General features: G+C 52.7%; 1 protein-coding gene across 4 annotated transcripts; it reads right to left on the bottom strand.

Moving 5' to 3' along the window:
- Positions 1 to 214: 214 nt before the first annotated feature.
- LOC105498195 (nectin cell adhesion molecule 4) lies at positions 215 to 17400 on the bottom strand. Of its 4 annotated transcripts, none has more exons than XM_011770124.2 (9): positions 17068 to 17400; positions 7381 to 7740; positions 4896 to 5186; positions 3798 to 3918; positions 2366 to 2514; positions 1973 to 2129; positions 1476 to 1551; positions 983 to 1057; positions 215 to 632 (listed from the first exon to the last, which is right to left on the bottom strand). In XM_011770124.2, exons 1-9 carry the CDS (start codon positions 17144 to 17146, stop codon positions 408 to 410), a joined length of 1533 nt encoding a protein of 510 aa, XP_011768426.1. In that variant the 5' UTR covers positions 17147 to 17400; the 3' UTR covers positions 215 to 407. The 4 variants fall into 4 exon arrangements, with proteins under 4 accessions (XP_011768426.1, XP_024653853.1, XP_024653854.1 ...); XM_024798085.2 differs by having other exon boundaries at positions 1973 to 2132; positions 17068 to 17379; XM_024798086.2 differs by lacking the exon at positions 983 to 1057 and having other exon boundaries at positions 1973 to 2132; positions 17068 to 17379.
- Positions 17401 to 17947: the final 547 nt, after the last annotated feature.

Genomic DNA, 17947 nt, shown 5'->3' with positions numbered 1-17947 from the left:
TTTCAGGCAGAGGTCACACACAGCCACACGACACACATGCCAAACCCTGACAGTGTTGCCCACGCAGCCACTCAAATCCTGTGGCACATACACCATAGTTCACTTGACTCTGATATGATAGCACAATATACACCACGGACACAGTCACCCCTCCACACACACACAGTCAGTGAACACTCACACAGGCACACATGCACACACACAGTGACCTGCATGCATTTTGGGAGAGATTCAATCAGTGGAGCCCTCCCGATGAACAGAAGGGTTGGAGGTAAAGGTCGAGCAGTCAGTGGGATGGGGAGCATCTTCTGCAAGAAATGGGGGTGTTTAAGGAAGCCCCCAAGATGAGCTAAAATCTCCCATGTCAACAGAAGGAGCCAGGCCTAGGGAAGGGAGGCAGGCCTGGGTCAGACCAGGTGTCCCCGCCCATTGATGTAGATGCCATTGCCTGTGGGCTTGGCCCGTAGGGTCCCATTCTCCTGAACAAAATGGTTCATGGCCTGTTTGATGCCTTCATCCTGATCTTCCTCCTCCTCGGTCCGCCCAGAGCCTGGAGACAGCAGTTCAGTCTGTGTTTCGATCTCCCTCACCGTGGTCAGCGTGGAGTAACTGCGGCCCTCAGGCTCTTCACTCTGGAGACCAAGGGCAGAGGGCAAGTCAGGAACCAAAGCAGGGTGGCTGGACATGCTGGGGCACAGCTGGGGCGCACCTGGGTCATGGTGGGATCAGAGGCCAGGCACAAGCAGGGGTAACGGTTGCCTCAGAAGCATAGGGGCCCAGAGATCGGGGACCAGGAACAAGTGTTAGGCATGGGGAGGGGGAGACGGGAGAACAAAGATGTAGCAGAGATGCGGTGCTGGGCTGCATGAGCCAGGGCTAAGGCGAGAGGGACTGGTAAGTGGGCTGCTGACGCACCATATCTGGGACCAGGACAGGGGCCCGAGGAGAGTGGTGGGGACACCGGTGGGGCCGGGGGCCTCACCATCACAGAGCAGCTACTGTTGTCCTTGAGACTATCAGGGTGGCCCTCGGCTCTCAGCCCTACACTCTCCTCCGGCTGCAGGGCCCAGACATGGGGGAGTTAGAACAGGGCTCAGCCTCCTCCCCTCAGCCTCTTCCCCTCTTGTCCCCCACCAGCCTCCTCCCTACTCACCTGTCCCCCAACCCAACAGGTCCATTCTCTTGGAAACAAACATCCTCATTTCCCCACTGCCACCCCAAACCCACCCTGGAAGCAGAACTGATGGTGGCTTCCCAGAGAAGGCTCTAGGCCAATGCTGAAGGGAGCCTTCTGGAGCAGCCCTAGCAGACCCAAAGCAACTACACCCTCTCAACTCTACCCTAGCCAGCCCCAGCTGTGAGTCAGTGGCTGACCCAGCAGAGAGCTGTGCGCCTGGTCTGCAGAGAGGCCCAGGCACAAGCAGACCCCAATGTGACCACACTCCTGCATGCATGCACCCGGCCTTGGCACACACCTGGCTCCTGGGGTCCGTGTGATGGGAATGCAGCCTCCGGATGGAGTTCTCCCTGGTCAGGGTCAGCTCCTCCTCACTGGGAAAGACACACCCTTGTCAGGAGCTGAGGGTAGCGGCAGCCTTCCAAGGTGAGCCTATCCTGGCTGAGCCTAGTGAGATAGGCCTGGAGGGTGTGGGTGCCGTGCTGGCCCTGCAAGTGTGAGTGTGTGGCTGCAGATGGCAGTGCAGCTGAAGAGCATGTGTGTGCTGTGTGCGTGTGCATACTTGGCGACACCCAGGCACATGGATCTGACCCTCACTAAGGTGGAAGGATTGAGTGCTCCATCTGTGCTCCAGACCCTTAGCTCCTCCTCAGCCCTAGAAAGACCCTGCCCACCTCTAGTCTGAAACTCCTCAGTTTTCAGGCCACCCAGTCTCCTCGGTCCTGGCCCACCTCCTGCTATCCTCTTCTTTGTTCTCAGCTTAGTTCTACCCACCCAGGAGTGCCCAGTACTCACTATTTCTGGGTCATCTGCTGGGCCTTGCGCCGATGGTATCGGGACATGAGCACCACCACCACCACCAGAAGGCAGAACAAGAGTGCGGCGATCACACCCACCACCACCACCGAGGCTGACACTAGGTCCACCTGCTTCCCAGAGTCTTCCTGGGGGTCTGCTGGAGACAGGCCACTGTCTGAGGTGGAAGCCTGCAGCCACAACCCACCCCAGACCTCACAGCTCCCCTACAAAACATCTAAAACCACACCTCAGTTTGACTCTCTGCAAAAGACACACAGTCCAGCCCCCACTGAATAAACACTTGCCCAATTCACTGTCTCTGTCTTGCTTCCCGCTGCCCCCACCAAGCCCTTGGCCCAGGTCCCTTGTTTCTTCTGCCCCGGTGCTTACCAAGAACATCCACAGTGACCTGAGAATCCCTCGACGAGAACTCATTGCTGACATGGCAGACGTAGATGCCACTGTGCTCAGTGGTCAGTGGGGGAAAGCCCAAAGTGTCCCCATCCACTCGTACCCCACTGGGCAGAGGCCCATCCAGCCTGGAAGACAGGGAAGCTGAAGGGTGCCAGCCCGGAAGGGCTGAAGCCACCATCACCCAACGTGTCCAGACAGCTCTCCACCCTCCACCCCCATGACGTCACCCAGAGCCGCCGGCTGTTCCCACGGTGTCCCTCCCTCCACCAGGCAGGTCTAGGCAGAAGTCCTTTCTCCCTGCTGCCCAGCCTGACCTGGGCACCCCCTACACACACCCGGGGAAGATCCACACGTGTGCCATCCCACATGCTTCCACAGGCATCACGTCATCCAACACTGGGTACCAGGTACACATGTTATAAAGTCCACCCAACAGGACACTCCACTCCTAGCTGGGTGGAGAGGTAATTGGAAAATGTGACTGCCTGCTCCAACACCCGTGATGTTGCATGGCAGGATACATGAACATAGCCCCAGGCACAAGGCCACATGCATCGTTCATATGCTTACATGTGAGAACATGCCCGTCATGGGCTCACACACATGTGTACCCAACCTCTCCCTGACTCTCTAGATATTTCAGACCTTGGAAAAAGGCCAAGGATGCCTTGAGGGAACTGGAGGTAGTGGGTGTTTTTGAGGTGCTGGCAATATTGTGGTGGTTATAGGAGTGTTGGCTTAACAACTGCAAAAAGACACAGCTGTCTTGCGCACTTTATGCATTCACATAAATATGCAAAATATTAATATCGAAATATTGTGTTACATTTCACAATTTAAAAGTTAGACAAGGCCAGGCATGGTGGCTCACGCCTATAATCCCGGCACTTTGGGAGGCTGAGGCGGGCGGATTACCTGAGGTCAGGAGTTCAAGACCAGTGTGGTCAACATGGTGAAACCCCGACTCTACTAGAAATACAAAAAACTAGCTGGGCATGCTGACGCACACCTGTAATCCCAGCTACTCAGGAGGCTGAGGTAGGAGAACCACGTGAACCCAGGAGGTGGAGGTTGCAGTGAGCCGAGATCGCGCCACTGCACTCCAGCCTGGCAACAGAGCGAGACTCTCTCAAAACAAAAATAAAATAAAAGACAAAAAATTTAAGGGCTTATCCATTTATTCCCTACTAATGACCATGTATCTTAGATTCCCTGGGCAAGCCAATAATATATGGTGACCATGCATATTCTTGTACAATGAGTATAATAATACAAGAGATGTGAACACATACCCCAACTTATTTGGGGGCTCAGAATATATTGTCCCATCCCATAGTGAGTATACCCTGGCCCTGAGAGGGCAGGAACCTAGTCTCAAGTTAGGCCTTCCCCAGGCTCGGGCCCTTACCGTGTCCAGTTGTATGAGGGAGGGGGCTGCCCTTCACTCAAGCACTTGAGCATAGCTCCTTCTCTGCCAACGTGCCACAGATTTTGGTCTTCAAGGCCCCTCACAGAGGCCTCAGCAAGGACTGGAATGGGAGGTGGGAGGAGAAAGAATGGGAATGATGCCTTTGATCATGTGGTACCTCAAAGGGCTCTGCCCCCACCCCACCCTGCCTGAAATACCCTCCCTTGCCCTTCTCCATCCTACTCATCTGCTGCCAAACCTAGCTCAGCCCCACCCTGCTGACAGCTCCTGGCCACACTGTTCCCTCCCCTCTCTAAGCTCAGAGAGTCTATATTGGTTTACCTGTACAATGAGGCCATAAGTCCCTCAAGGTAGTGATCCATCACACATTCTCTGGATGTCCTGTGTTGCCTAGCATAGTGCTAGTCACAGAACAGGTGCTGAATAAATAAATGTTGCCTGATTCTTCAAAAGTGTAACAATCCTACTAGTTCGTTCATTTCTTCAACAAACATTTGTTGAGGACCTACTTTGAGCCAAATGCTGAAAACAGTCTTATCCCCTCCAGAAGCTTGAAATCTAACACTGGGAAAATAGTATCTACCATTTACCAAGCGCCTTCAATGCGCTAAGCACTGTGTGAGTTGCTCTGCGTTCATAATTTCTAATTCCCGTCAAAACCGTCTAAAGTTGGTATGAGTTATAAATAATTATACTCATTGCTGATAAAGAAAATGAAGCCTAACACAACTGAATAACAGCTGGTAAGTAGAACTAGGGCTTGTCTAAGTTTATCTGTTTCCAAATCCTAAACTAATATTTTAGAAAGTGTTTTCAATTCCATATTTATAGTTGATTCTCCCAACAACCCCGTGAAGCAGGGCAATCTCCTTTCTAAAGATAAGGACACAGAAGATCAGAGAGGTCTATCCTCTGGGATCGGGCTCCAGGTCTTCCACATTTGGACTAGTGCTCTCTTACACACTGTAGCCTCCAGGACCCAGGTTGACCAGCCCGGCCTGGCTCAGGGACCTATGGCGTCCCACCAATCTGCTCAGAACCCCTTGGGCCTCCCTATCCAAGCATCGAAGTACTTACAGGACACGTGGAGGATGTGGGTGATCCTTTGGTCCTGTAGCAAGCCAGGATGGGACACCACACAAGTCAGTGGCTGCCCATTCATGCTGCGGCTAGGCACCAGGTGGAACTCTGAGGTGACAGCGGCAGAGCGGGAGTGCTTGAAGGAACGGCTGGACGTTGTGCCTTTGACCTCTGTGTCCCAGGTCACGCTGGGGGCTGGGCTGCCCTCAGCTGTGCAGGAGGCCGCCAGGGTCAGGCCCTGGCCCTCTTCTAGTGCTGGCCCAGGATTCAGTGAGGGCAGGGGAGGCACTGAAAATGGGGAAAGGCAGGGGTCACAGGTCTGCACAACCCCTGTTAGGAGGCCCCCACTCATCGCATTTCAGTCTTGTGCAAGTACAAACTTTCAGGCCCCCGGGCCGGGCACGGTGGCTCACACCTGTAATCCCAGCACTTTGGGAGGCCGAGGCAGGCGGATCACGAGGTCAGGAGTTCGAGACCAGCCTGGCCAATATGGTGAAACCCTGTCTCTACTAAAAATATAAAAAATTGGCCGGGCGTTGTGGCGGGTGCCTGTTATCCCAGCTACTCGAGAGGCTGAGGCAGGAGAATCGCTTGAACACGGGAGGTGGAGGTTGCAGTGAGCCGAGATCATGCCACTGCACTCCAGCTTGGGCGACAGAGTGAGACTCCGCCTCAAAAAAACAACAAAAAATACCACAAAACAAGTTTCAGGTCCCCTTTCCTTCTCTTACTTCATGGAGACACAGATGAATGGGAGAAATTGAGGTGACTTTGTATCCTTCCCTACTGTGTGAATTTTTTACAATGAACATAGGTCATTTTAAAAAATAAAAATAATGAAGTAATTAAAAAACTAACCAGATATCATCTACATAATAATAATAACCACCTCCTAGTAAGCACTTACTATGTGTCAACTATTATGCTAAATATTTTATAAATGTTATCTCAAATTCTGTCAACAAACAGTGAGTTAGGTATTATTATCTCTATTTTCCAGATGAGGAAACCAAAGCACAAGGAAGTTAAGTGACTGTCCCAAGTCATCAGCTATTAGGTGACAAAGCCTAGATTTACACTTGGTTTTTTTTTTTACTCCAAGGCTGATGTTATTAACTTATATGTGAATAAAGGGGAACTATAAAAACCTTTATTGTATTTATTTATTTATTTATATTTATTTATTTACTTTTGAGACTGAGTCTCCCTCTACCACCCAGGCTGGAGTGCAGTTCCACAATCTCAGCTCACTGCAATCTCCGCCTCCTGGGTTCAAGTGATTCTCCACCTCAGCCTCCTGAGTAGCTGGGCACGAGCCACCACGCCTGGCTAGTTTTTGTATTTTTAGTAGAGATGGGGTTTCATCATGTTGGCCAGGCTGGTCTCGAACTCCTGACCTCAGGTGATCTGCCCACCTCAGCCTCCCAAAGTGCTGGGATTACAGTGTGTGAGTCACCTCACCCAGCAAAAAAACCTTTATTTTTATCTTCAAAATATTAACACAGAATGGAAAAGACCATAAGTCCAGAGTTGACCACAAGTGCCCGCAATATAAAGTGATGATTTAAAAAGTGATTGTGGCCAGGCGCGGTGGCTCACGCCTGTAATCCCAGCACCTTGGGAGGCCAAGACAAGCGAATCACGAGGTAAGGATATCGAGACCATCCTGGTTTACACGATGAAACCTCGTCTCTACTAAAAATACAAAAAAAATTAGCTGGTCGTGGTGGCGGCGCCTGTAGTCCCAGCTACTTGGGAGGCCGAGGCAGGAGAATGGCGTGAACCCGGGAGGCGGAGCTTGCAGTGAGCCGAGATCGCAACACTGCACTCCAGCCTGGGCGGCAGAGCGAGACTTCGTCCGAAAAAAATTAAATTAAATTAAATTAAAAATTTTAAAAAGTGATTGTGATCTCAGACCACATTCACTGAAGGTCCATATCAAGGAAGGTATTAGCCCCACTGGCCGCGTATGGCCACACCATAGCTGGGCCTGTGTCCACACTCAGGACCCACATTGTAAAAAAAAAAAAAAAAAAAAAAAAAAAAACATGGAGCACAGGATGGTGAGAGAGGCTTTGAAACTGTCTTTGGTGGAACTGTGTCAGGAACCAGTAAGTTTAGCTTGGAGAAGAGTAGATTTGGGTGGGGCATGACAAAGGGCCTCTGCTTTTGGAAAGGTTGTTGTGCAGAAAAGAGAATAAACCGTGCCATATTGCCACAGGGCAAAAGTAACAGAGGGAGTTTCATGTCGTCGGAAGGAAGAACTTCCTAATAAACGGAATCTTCCCCAGCTTTTGGGGTTACTTGGAGAGAATTTCTGGATTGGGTACAAGGACAGCTAGCTGGATGAAGCTCCCTCACCTGAACAGGACCCTACATTTTATTCCTGTTCTACTTCTGCCCCATTCATCTCTGCAGTTCCAATCTCTGCTTCCCCCTGCATCCACAGCAGCTCAGACCATCCCCAGAGAGCCCCACTTACCCAGCACTCGCAGCCGCAGCCGCGCCTGGAAGCTGCCGGCGGGGAAGGTGCTAACCCGGCACTCGTACTCGCCCTCGTCCGCCTGCACTGCGTTGCGCAGGAGCACCGAGCCGTCCAGGGGATTGCGTGGAGGCGGCGGCTGCTCCACGCGGCCCTCGTAAGCCGGGCTCACATGAAGCCCGTATTTGGAGTGCAGTAGCGCTAGTTCCTGGGCGCCTTCGCCCGCGTCCGCCCGAGCCCATGCCACTTGCCCCACTTGCTCGCCGGAGTCCCCTCTGTAGAAGCAGGGCAATTTTGCGTCCTGGCCCAGCACCACAGTTACCACGTCTGAGGTCTCCAGCTCACCCGCGGGGCACCGGCCTGCAGGGGGCAGACAGGGACAACCACCATTAAGGGTGCTGCCAGAGCTGGGGGAACGCATTCATAATGATAATGATAGCAAAGGTGGCCGGAACTCCTGAAGCATTTTGTGCTTGCAAAGCACATTCAGTTCATTACCTTATTAAATCTACAAAACATTCCCAAGAGGTAGGTGTTATTATCACCATTTAACAGATGAGGAAACTGAGACCCAGAGAGAGGAAGTGGCTTGCCTAAGGCCACACAGACGATTTATGGAAGACTCACACCCTCTTGCAGCCTAGGATTGTATCCTGAGCAGTTGCAAGGTGGGAGGTTGTAACAGAACAGGAGACCCAGCCTCTGCCCTCAGGGAGCTCACAGTCATCAGGGAGGTGGAATTCATGCACAAAGAAACAGGGAAAGCCATGAACAAACTTTCAGAGGAGGTTCAACCCACCAACCAGGAAAAAGTGGATAGTTTCAGAAAGTGTGGCCGGGAGCCACGGCAAGAATCCAAAACTGTTGGTGTCTGGAATGGGTCACATAGGGTAGGAAGGGTCTAATTCAGTAGGCCCTTTGGAACATTCTTTTCATGGCTTGAAGATGAGAGACCTGGATTCCCATAGCTTAGGAAGTGTTCCATGTGGGAGGAAAGGCATGAACCAAGGCTCAGAGGCAGGAATGAGCAAGCCACTAAAGACAGAAAGGGCCCAGGTCAGAGGCCCAGAGAGATGAGATCAGAGCAGGCACACAGCAACGGGGTCAGAATTGTAAGCCAGAATCAGAGTACAAGGGACAAAGGGCTAGGACAAAGGGCTAGTATTCTGCATATTAATGAAACCCTCAGGAATTCTGGAATCAGAACTATCCATCATGTTACCTTATCTGCAAGTAAGGATCCACTCCTTGCTCTCATGGGACTTGAGGTCTGCTCAGGAGCAAGAGATACATATGGAGACACATATGGAAACATGTGATGATGGTTTCTGATTTAGTGCTCAGGGGTGTGTTATAGGCCAACTGTGGGATGGGGCAATCGCTATGGGACTGAATCATTTGGGAGGGCCCCATGCATGAGTTGGGTAGGATTAGGAGGCAGAGAGGCCTAGAAAGGCATACAAAGTCAGGGACCACGGTGAGCAAACACCAAGGAGATGGAGAAGGTGGCTTGTTCAGGAAGCAAAGAGGAGAGGACTCAGCCTAATACAGGGTGTGTGTGTTGAGCAGGAGTGGAAAATATGGTTGGGGCAGGGTGGGGCCAAATCACCGGGGAACTTCCATACGAGCAAAGGAATTCAGACTTGGTCAAGAGGAAATGGGGAGTCACTGAAGGTTCCTTAGCAAGGGAGTGCCATGAGCAAGTGGTGAGGGGCAGTCACTGAAGGCTGCAGCTGCAGCCTGGGCGCAGTAGTGCTAGGAGGGGATAGGAGGGGACAGTTCCAGGGGGAGATTTGACAGGGATTTGGTCACTGACCAGAAAGAAAGATAGATGAAGGAGAGGAAAGACTCAAAGACAGCTCCTAAATTTCTAGGATGAGTAACTTATGAGGGAGACAGGGCCTGAGGATGTTCATTGTTGGGAAGAAATAAATTTGGAGTCATGGAATCAAAAGTGAAATATGGGGATTGGGGCCTGGGAGCAGAGCAAAGGAACATGCTGGGATGGCAAGAGCTCCTTGCTTTGGAATGCATGCCCCAGCAATCCCCAACAGTGTGTTGTCCCTGCCTCTGCCCAGCAAGCCACACACCTTGTTGTTCCTCACCTCTGCTCACACAATACCCCCTGCCTGGAATGCCCTCCTCCCTATGTCTGGTAGCGCCTACTCATCATTTAAGACTCTGCTTAGGCATCATTTCCTCCAGGAGTCCTCCCTCCTCCCACCCCCACCTCAGGCAGCATTAGGTGCCCTTCCTCTGTTCTCCTCATCACCCTGCTTTCACTCCTGTCACAGCACTTTATCCCTGTTTTCTGGGCCTCACGTCACATATGGAACCATTGTTTCTGATTTAGTGCTCAGTGGTATGTGGGTTCCATCAACATTTATTGACCGACTGAATGAATGAACAGGTGAATTAATAAATGAGAGAGACAGAAGAAAAGTGTAGAATGAGGAGGAACAGGCTGGGCAGAGTGGCTCACACCTTTAATCCCAGCACTTTGGGAAGCCGAGGCAGGCAGATCACCCAAGCTCAGGAGTTTGAGACCAGCCTGGCCAACATGGTGAAACCCCATCTCTACTAAAAATACAAAAATTAGCCGGGCGTGGTGGTGGGCGCCTGTAGTCCCAGCTACTCGGGAGGCTGAGGCAGGAGAATTGGTGAACCCAGCAGGTGGAAGTTGCAGTGAGCTAATCATTCCACTGCACTCCAGCTTGGGCAACAAAGTGAGATGCTGTACCAAAAAAAAAGAAAAAGATAAAAAACAAGAATGAGGAGGAACAAGCATTGGGCTGGCCAGGGAGGAACACTACATGGTAACCCTGGGGCGGAGGCAGGATAGGCTGGGCTAGCTAGCTAATTGGGTTCACTGGCAAAGGGAGCACCTCCAGACTGGACAGAGGAAAAAAATAGGAATGGAAGGAGGCAGGCATGAAGGGAGGAAATGAAGCTCCACTAGAATGGATCAGAGGGTTTTAGTGAGGCAGGACATAGAGCACAGGAAGGGGTTCCTGTGGCGCTGCTACCAGGAGAGGGAAGAAGGATGCTGTTGGGTGCTAAGAGGTCCCAGATGGGACAGGATAGACCTGCAGGGCCAGATACCAGGGCCCTGACCTGCCTAAGCTAATGTTGGTCCCACCCAGCCCAGCCTGGGAGTCCAGCTAACCACCCGCACCCATCCCAGGCTGCTTCTCCTCCTGGCACTGGAAAGAACAGGGCTGCCAAGGAAGGGCTGCGAGTGAGCTTGGGTAGGGATCTCCAGCACAACATATCCTCTGCTTCAAACGCTGTTGTCTGTGAAGGTCACAGGGATCCCAAGACCTGCCCCACTGGGATACTCAAACCTTTCTAAAGGCTATTTCTGAAACAACATCAGATGGCATATTTTCCAACCCTATTCCTATACTAGTCAACCACCTGCTGCCTCCCCACCACTAATCACCTATATTTCCCTAGGAAAATACAATACCTTCTTAGGGTACAGCAGGCATTAGATATCCAGCGCATGCCTGAATCTCAATCCTCCATGTTCTCACCTGTGAGTCGATGATCCCCACCCCTAGGGGACAAACTGAAGCTTCTCAGACCGAGGAACCCAGTAAAACAGGAAATTCCTTTCTGGGTATCTCCCACAGATCCTCATTGTTCTAAATCCACTATTTAGTAGGAACATCTCAGCCTGAGGCAACACCCTCCTCCAGTTGCATACCCCTCTACCACCCTAGGGTACAAGAGAAGAGAAAATAGAATTTGAGCCCTAGAATCCCTGTCCTTGGCTAAACAGACCCAGGAGTCCAGGCTTCCAGGCCAGGGCAGGCCAGGACTGCCTCCTCCTTCTCTCCTCCACCCAGTGTCAGCCTGGCGTCAGCATGATGATGTCATCAGACCAAAGGAGACACATTGCCTGCCTGGTGAGGTCACCTCGCGGGCAGGTGATAGCCAGGCCAGGCCAAGCCCACAGACCCTTCTGTTGCAAATTGTTTGCTGAGGCTGGTGGACTTGGGCTGGTTGGACACTCCTCCCTCTGACCCTCCCACCCCTCCTCCCTGGAGCACCAGGACGCTGGTCAGGAGCCTTGGTGACTCAGAAGCTGCTGCACAGCAGCAAGCCTAGCCACAGCCACCACCACCTTGCGCAAGGGAGAGAACAGGCCCAACTGGCCAGACGGGATCCCTGCCCTTGGCCTCCCCCACCCTGGCCAGGCCCCCACGGGCCTCTTTGGAGCCCAGCCCTTTGTGTACCCCGCCCGCTCCCAGACAGGCCCTCCGTTCCAGGTTTGGGCTGGCTGTTCCCCACCCTATGCCTGGGTCTCAACTTTCCTTTCTATGTGAGCCTGGCCTCTGATCTCAGGAAGGGAAACTGAGGCTGGCACTTGCTGATATCCAGCCATCAAGAGCATCTTTAAGGAAGTAGGTTTTCTTTATGAGGGGCCTTTCTCCATCAGGATCCCCTGCTGGGACTTACAGGTGTGAATGTAGGGGTACTAGAGATGGGTGTCTGAGAAGGAGGGAGTAGGTATGAGTTTTTTGTATATGGGAGCTGTGGCTGAGGGCCTGGTCTGTCTTAGTGCTGGTTCAAAAGCATGTGAGGCTATCTCCTTGCATATAAACTGGTGGGTGTTTGGCACATATATGTGTTCATGTCTTATCTTAGGGGCATATATGTACTTACTTGTCTGTGTCCAGAGGGAAGAGCTATGCACCGGTATGTGTGAACGTGTGTGCACACACGATTCCGTGTGCATGTCACACCCTCTGTATGCATGGAGTGCATTCTTGTCTCGCGGAACTCTGCACACATAGTAAATATTTTGCTGTCAGTTTATCTTGGCTTCCGCATGTCTCTCTGTCTCAGCTGCCCTTGGTCAGTGGTATGTAGCTCTGAGCCTTTGCCTCTGCATCCTGCCTGGAATGTCACCCCCAGCATCCCTCCCCATCTCACCCCAAGACTTGAGGACAGATTCATCTCAGGCTCAAGGTGGAAGTGCCTAGAGATGAGGTCACTGTCCCTCCAGGTGATGGGAACTTGCCATTAAGGACTCCCCAGCAGAACAAAACAAACGTTCCCTTTCCCCTTGCTCCTCAGGTTCCTACTAAAAGGACTCCCACATTTCTCACCACTACCCCCAGCCACTCCCCTGGGTCCCTCAGCAGCTCTGGCCCCCGAAGGAGGCCTCTCCCTGGAAATCTCTGTCAGGGTTCTGCTGCTGCCACTACCAGAAAAACCAGCTCTGGTTCCAGACCTGGGTAAGGGTTGTCTGGTGTGGGTTTGTAGGGAGTGAGGGGAATCCTGCCTGGGGCTAGGGGGAGGGGTCCAGGCTGTCTAGGGTCTCATGCTCCTTTGTTAACTCCTGCCTCCCCTTACAGCAACAACCTCCACCCGAGAGCTGGAGTATGTGGGTGAGTTTAGGGTGAGAAAGGACCTGGGAGGGATGCACCGAAACTCCCCAGCCAGGACAGGTGACACAAACAACCCAGCAAACCCCTTTCCATCCACTCTTTTCCCCATAACCTTGGCTTTGGAGTGCTAAGGAACTTTAAAAGCCAGAAGATTCCCTCTCCACCTTCATTCGCCTCCCTCACTTACCCCCCATTGTTCTAAGCCCCCCAGCTTAGTGAGAGCTTCCCAGCCTGGGCAGAACGCCCACCCACAGATTAGTGTCTGGGGAGGGGGGCCACACAATCACAAAGGGAGATGAGAACAATGGGGAGGACAGGCCTTGAGGCAGCCCCGGCTCTGGCCCAGACACAGCTCCCAGCACAGATAAGTCCCCTAAACCCCCCGGAGCCAGAGTCTGAGCCTGGCTGAGTCACCACAACAGCCACACTGTGGGTGGGAGACCCAGGATTCAGCTTCTCCCAAACTCCTGAGATCCTAACCCCTGCTCCACACTGCCCCTCCACCCACCATGGCTTGCTCTGCCCCGTCCCAAATCACAGCCTCAACTCCAGCTCTCAGGACACACCAGATTTAGAGGGAAGGGGGTGGGGGTGGCCAGAAAACTATGAGAAAATCTCCAGAGGCCAGAGGCTGCCTGTTCCAGTGAAAGAGTGACCTCAGCCACCTTCTCCACAGCCTTCGTTCAGGAGGCATGGCAGATGCCTCCTCAGTTCTGAACTTCACCTCTTCTTTTTTTTTTTTTTGACACAAAGTCTCACTCTGTCACCCAGGCTGGAGTGTAGTGGTGTGAGTGTAGTGGTGTGATCACGGCTCACTGCAACGTCAGTCTCCTTGGATTCTGGCAATCCTCCCAAGTAGCTGGGACCACAGGTACACCACCATGCCTGGCTAACTTTTGTATTTTTTGTAGAGACGGAGTTTCTCCAGTTGCCCAGGCTGGTCTCAAACTGCTGGGCTCAAGGGATTCACCTGCTTTTGGCCTCCCAAAGTGCTGGGATTACAGGCGTGAGCCACCACGCCTGGCCCCCTCCTCATTTTAGATTCTCTTCCCAAATTTAGACCCTAGACTCCTCTACTCCCTTCCCTTCTGGCTTCATTCCACATATCACCTCCATCGCTTCTCTCTGCCCAGACTTCGGTCAGAGCAAGGGCAAATTTTTGGAGGCCAGAACATCCAATCATTCTCTTCTCACTGGGTTTGTGCCCCAAAGTAGCTAATCCCCATTCACTTTGCCTAGAGAACCCCCAGATCCTGAGGCTCTGGTCCACCTGATGGAATCATGAACTCTAATGTCCTCATCACCATCTCTGTAGCTAGGGTCTCCTTGGCCCAGCCTCCTTAAACACTAGGGTGGGAACAAGGTCACTGAGGTCACAGGGCTTCCCTGGGATTCTCCCAGTTCTCACCACCTCCCTTGCTGGCTTTCCCAGGTTTGGGTAGGTCCTACAGGAAAGGGCCTGCCCCCCTCTGTAAACAGGAGTAGAAAAGTAAGGATGGGCCCCTCCCTTTTGAGGAAACTAACCTGAGACAGAAAGCTGATCCTAACCCCCAGAAGGCAGACCTCAGAATGCAGAGCACCACCACTCACCCTCTGGTCCTGCAGGGCTCCTGAACCCAGACAAAGAGCTAGGGACTAGGATCCTAATGGGGGAAGGGGTGTCTCATGGATTTGGGTCCCTCAGCCCCAGGGCAAGAGATGGGGGAGGGAGAAGGGAGGAGACCTCACCCGGAAACTCAACCCATTAAGGAGAGACAAAGAGCTGTGGTGCTGAGGCGCCTCCCAAGCCTGGGCTCCTTTCCCTGTCAGGGGTGGGGCAGGGCCCTGGGGCTCAGAGCTCTAATGGCCCAGGATTTGGGTGGGGGGTGAATTTGCAGTAGGGCCAGGAAGGCAGTATTCTGGGGAAAGGTACGCTGGTACCCTCTGAGAGATGGGACCAGAACCCCTTTCCTCCTCCTAGCTCCACAACTAGATCCAGTGACCTTTCCAACACCGCAGCACCCCACTTCAACCAGGGCTGGAACATCACAGAGTCATCGTATTTGAGCTGGAAGGTCAGTAGAGATGATCTGGTCCTAGCTCTTGGTCTACTGAAGTCTGGTTTCATCGCTGCCCAAGGTTACCAAATAGATTAATAGCAGAAACGGGATCTGGACCCAAGACTCCTGACTTCCCAGTCCAAGGATTTTTTTCAGAGACATGAAACATTCCAGATTCCTGGGGGCCATTGAAGAGAGTCTATATACAGAAGAGCCAGAATGGGGGTGGTAGTGGAGGTAGGACCATCTGATCCTCAGGCTAGTAGTCTCCAGCCCCCAGAGCAACCTCAGCTCTGTGCAGCGGAGTGCAGCGGAGTGGCCTCCTACCAGCTACCAGCTTCCTGGGGCAATCTGGAGCCAAGCTTCCTCCCTTACTGTCAGGGATTGCATGAGGTCTAACTAGAAGGGGGTCTCCTTTCCCCTTCCCTGGGCTTCTCTTAGTAAGAACAGTTTTGCCATCATGGAAAAGGAAGACAAAAACCATGTGATGCAGTCACCATTGCCTCTCCAGCATCTAGTATCCAGGCTGTATCCAGTGTGCATTCAAATGTACTATTCTTCAATGAACTTAGAATCACAACACCAAGACACTAACCCTTGTCATACTCCTAACACTGAGCAGAGATAATCAGGGATTCCAGACATAGTGACCTGGCCTGGGGGGCTGGGAGGGAGCATGAAAGGGAAGGACTACACTGGCTCTTCTGGGGGCACTGCTGGAAGCTGGGGTTGGGAGAGAGGGATTGGCTCCTCAGTTCAGAGTCAAAGGAAAGAGATTGTGTGTGTGTGCGTGTGTGTGTGCGCGTGTGTGTGTGTGTGTTAACTCCTAACATTGAGTTATCTTGAAGATCTCACTTGCCTATCTCTCTCAGTTTTCTCATCTGTAAAATGAGAGAGTTGGAGTGGTAATCTCTTTGATCTCTTCCAAGTCCTGAGATGGCATGACTCCACTCTTTAGGTGTGGGTAGATCCCACAGGAAAGTGACTGCTGGTTCCCCGACTCCAGCAACTAGGCTCCACCTTTTTGGCCTAAACAAGTTGAGAAGGATTATCTGGAAAATGGGAATTAAAACACAGGTGGTAGGGGACTGTGAGGAGATGGCAGGGGTAGGAGCTGAGTATCCTACGACTGGAGGCTGAGCCATGACCTATTATAAAATCAGAGTGGGGGCAGCCCATACCTCCACCAATCCACACATCTAGGCCTTATTCCCCTCCTCAAAGCTTCGGCTGGAGATGGAGGTGGGGGAATCACTGCCGGATCTTGCTGGGCAACAGAGGCTCCCTTGCTACTGCTCCTGGGCCCGAGAATCAAACTGTCCTATCCAGATCAGCCCCCATCTTTTAAAGGAGAAAGATTTCTGTTACTCATTACCCTAGGAACAGCCTATGGAATCCCACTGAGTCTCACTGTGCACACACACGCACACACACTCTCCTCTACTCTGAAGATTATACATTCCTATAATTCATATTTGTTGTATATACATTAGACAGACAGGAGGTGAGGAGTAATACAAGGCATCTAGTTAAGAAAATGGGGGAACAGGAGATGAACAAAAGGGGACCACATCCTATCTAGATGGTTCCCTATCTTAGACCCCCACCCATCTAAACCCCCTTATTACCACCCTGGCACCTAATACTGCGTCCAGGGAAAGGGAGGGGTAAGAGTGACAGGCATTCTCAGTTCTCCTATAGTCCCCAACAGGTGCCCCCGTCCTGGTGCTCTAGAACATCATGGAGAGAAGAGAAGGAAACAGAAATCCCCCATCCACTCTGTGGGCATCAGGCTTCCAGCACCCTGATGACTGCCGAAACCAGCTGAGCCCTGAGTCAGCCCCAGTTCCAGGCAGCTGTTCTAGAGCCCAGCGGGTAGGCCAAGGCACCTCCAGGAAACCCTGGGGTAAAAAGAATCCTCACAAGTCCCATCTCCCTGCCCACCTGCACTGGGTCTCTATTCCCCAAGACAGCTCAGGCCTAGGCAAGGCTTTGGCAGAGGTGTCAGGGATCCCAGACATAGTGACCTGGCCTGGGGGCTGGGAGGAAACATGAAGGGGAAGGGCTATACTGGCTTTTCTGGGGGCACTGCTGGAAGCTGGGGGTGGGAGAGAGAGACTGGCTCCTCAGTTCAGAGTCAAAGGAAGGAGAATGTGTGTGTGCATGCATGTGTCTATGTGTTTGTGCATGTGTGTCAGTGCCGGGTTGGGCTCAGAAGCAAGTGTCCTGATGGTTCAGGCAAGTCCTACCTGTAAACGATGCCAGCAGTAGCAGCAGCAGCAGCCAGGCCTCAGGCCCCCACATCTCGGCTCCCAGGGACAGGGGCATGGTTGAAAGGCAGACTGCCCAGCGTTTCTGAAGTTCCACTGAGATCTCCCTGGGAGCCAGCTGCAGACGAATAAGGAACTGACCCAGAAGGCAGGAAGCTGCAGAGTTCTTGCCTCTCGTACTTGGGTCTGTACTGGGGGACCCAGCCCCGGCCCCGTTCTACCCACCCAGCCGTAGCTACCCCCAAGAAGCCGTGATCCGGAGCTCCGAGCTCCCCCAGAGCTGCTTCCCACGCTGTGGCCAACAACGACGGCAGAAACCTGGGAACCTGCTCAGCAGGTCAGAACAGGTGCGTCTCTGGGGGCTGGGCCTGGCACGGAGACTCAGCAGCCACCGCCCCCACGGCCTGGGCTAGCTAATGGGCGCCAGGGAGGGAGGGAAGAAGGAAAGGACCTGGGTGGGGGCAGTGGGGTCCCATCCTCAGCTCCAGGCTTTACCTGTGAGTATGTGGAAGGGGCTGTGAAGGGAGAGGCAAGGGCGGGGGCTAAGGGAGGCCCAGGGTACCAGGGCAGGCCAGGATGAACAGGGGCAAGGCCCTTGTGGGTAGAAAGGAACCCAAGCATCCCACACCCCAGCTAGCCTTGCTACCTCCTGGGGGCCTTGACAAGTTCCCGGATCTTCCGGAGGGTCTCAGCTTTGGAGCCACAGAATCAGAGAAGGCCGGAACTGAGGAGGAAGGAGTCTGTCAGTGCTGGGCTGTATACTTCATTCTTCAGATGAGAAAACCAAGGCCCAGAGAAGGGGAGGGACTTGCCAGAGGACACACAACTTAGTCTCATGGTTTGCTCAGACACCTCTATC

The sequence above is a fragment of the Macaca nemestrina genome, chromosome 1 (genome assembly GCF_043159975.1).
Source record: "Macaca nemestrina isolate mMacNem1 chromosome 1, mMacNem.hap1, whole genome shotgun sequence".
NCBI lineage: Eukaryota > Metazoa > Chordata > Mammalia > Primates > Cercopithecidae > Macaca > Macaca nemestrina.
Note: the sequence above shows the minus strand (reverse complement) of the source record. Positions and strands in the feature narration are given on the sequence as shown.

Excerpts from the sequence above, each read along its gene's own strand:
- LOC105498195 (XM_024798085.2), bottom strand. The coding sequence starts at position 17,146 with ATGCCCCTGTCCCTGGGAGCCGAGATGTGGGGGCCTGAGGCCTGGCTG. Across the intron at positions 3,919-4,895 it reads CCACATCCTCCACGTGTCCT|TCCTTGCTGAGGCCTCTGTG; the intron begins GTAAGTACTTCG and ends CTCCCATTCCAG. Across the intron at positions 1,552-1,972 it reads CAGCAGATGACCCAGAAATA|TGAGGAGGAGCTGACCCTGA; the intron begins GTGAGTACTGGG and ends TGTCTTTCCCAG.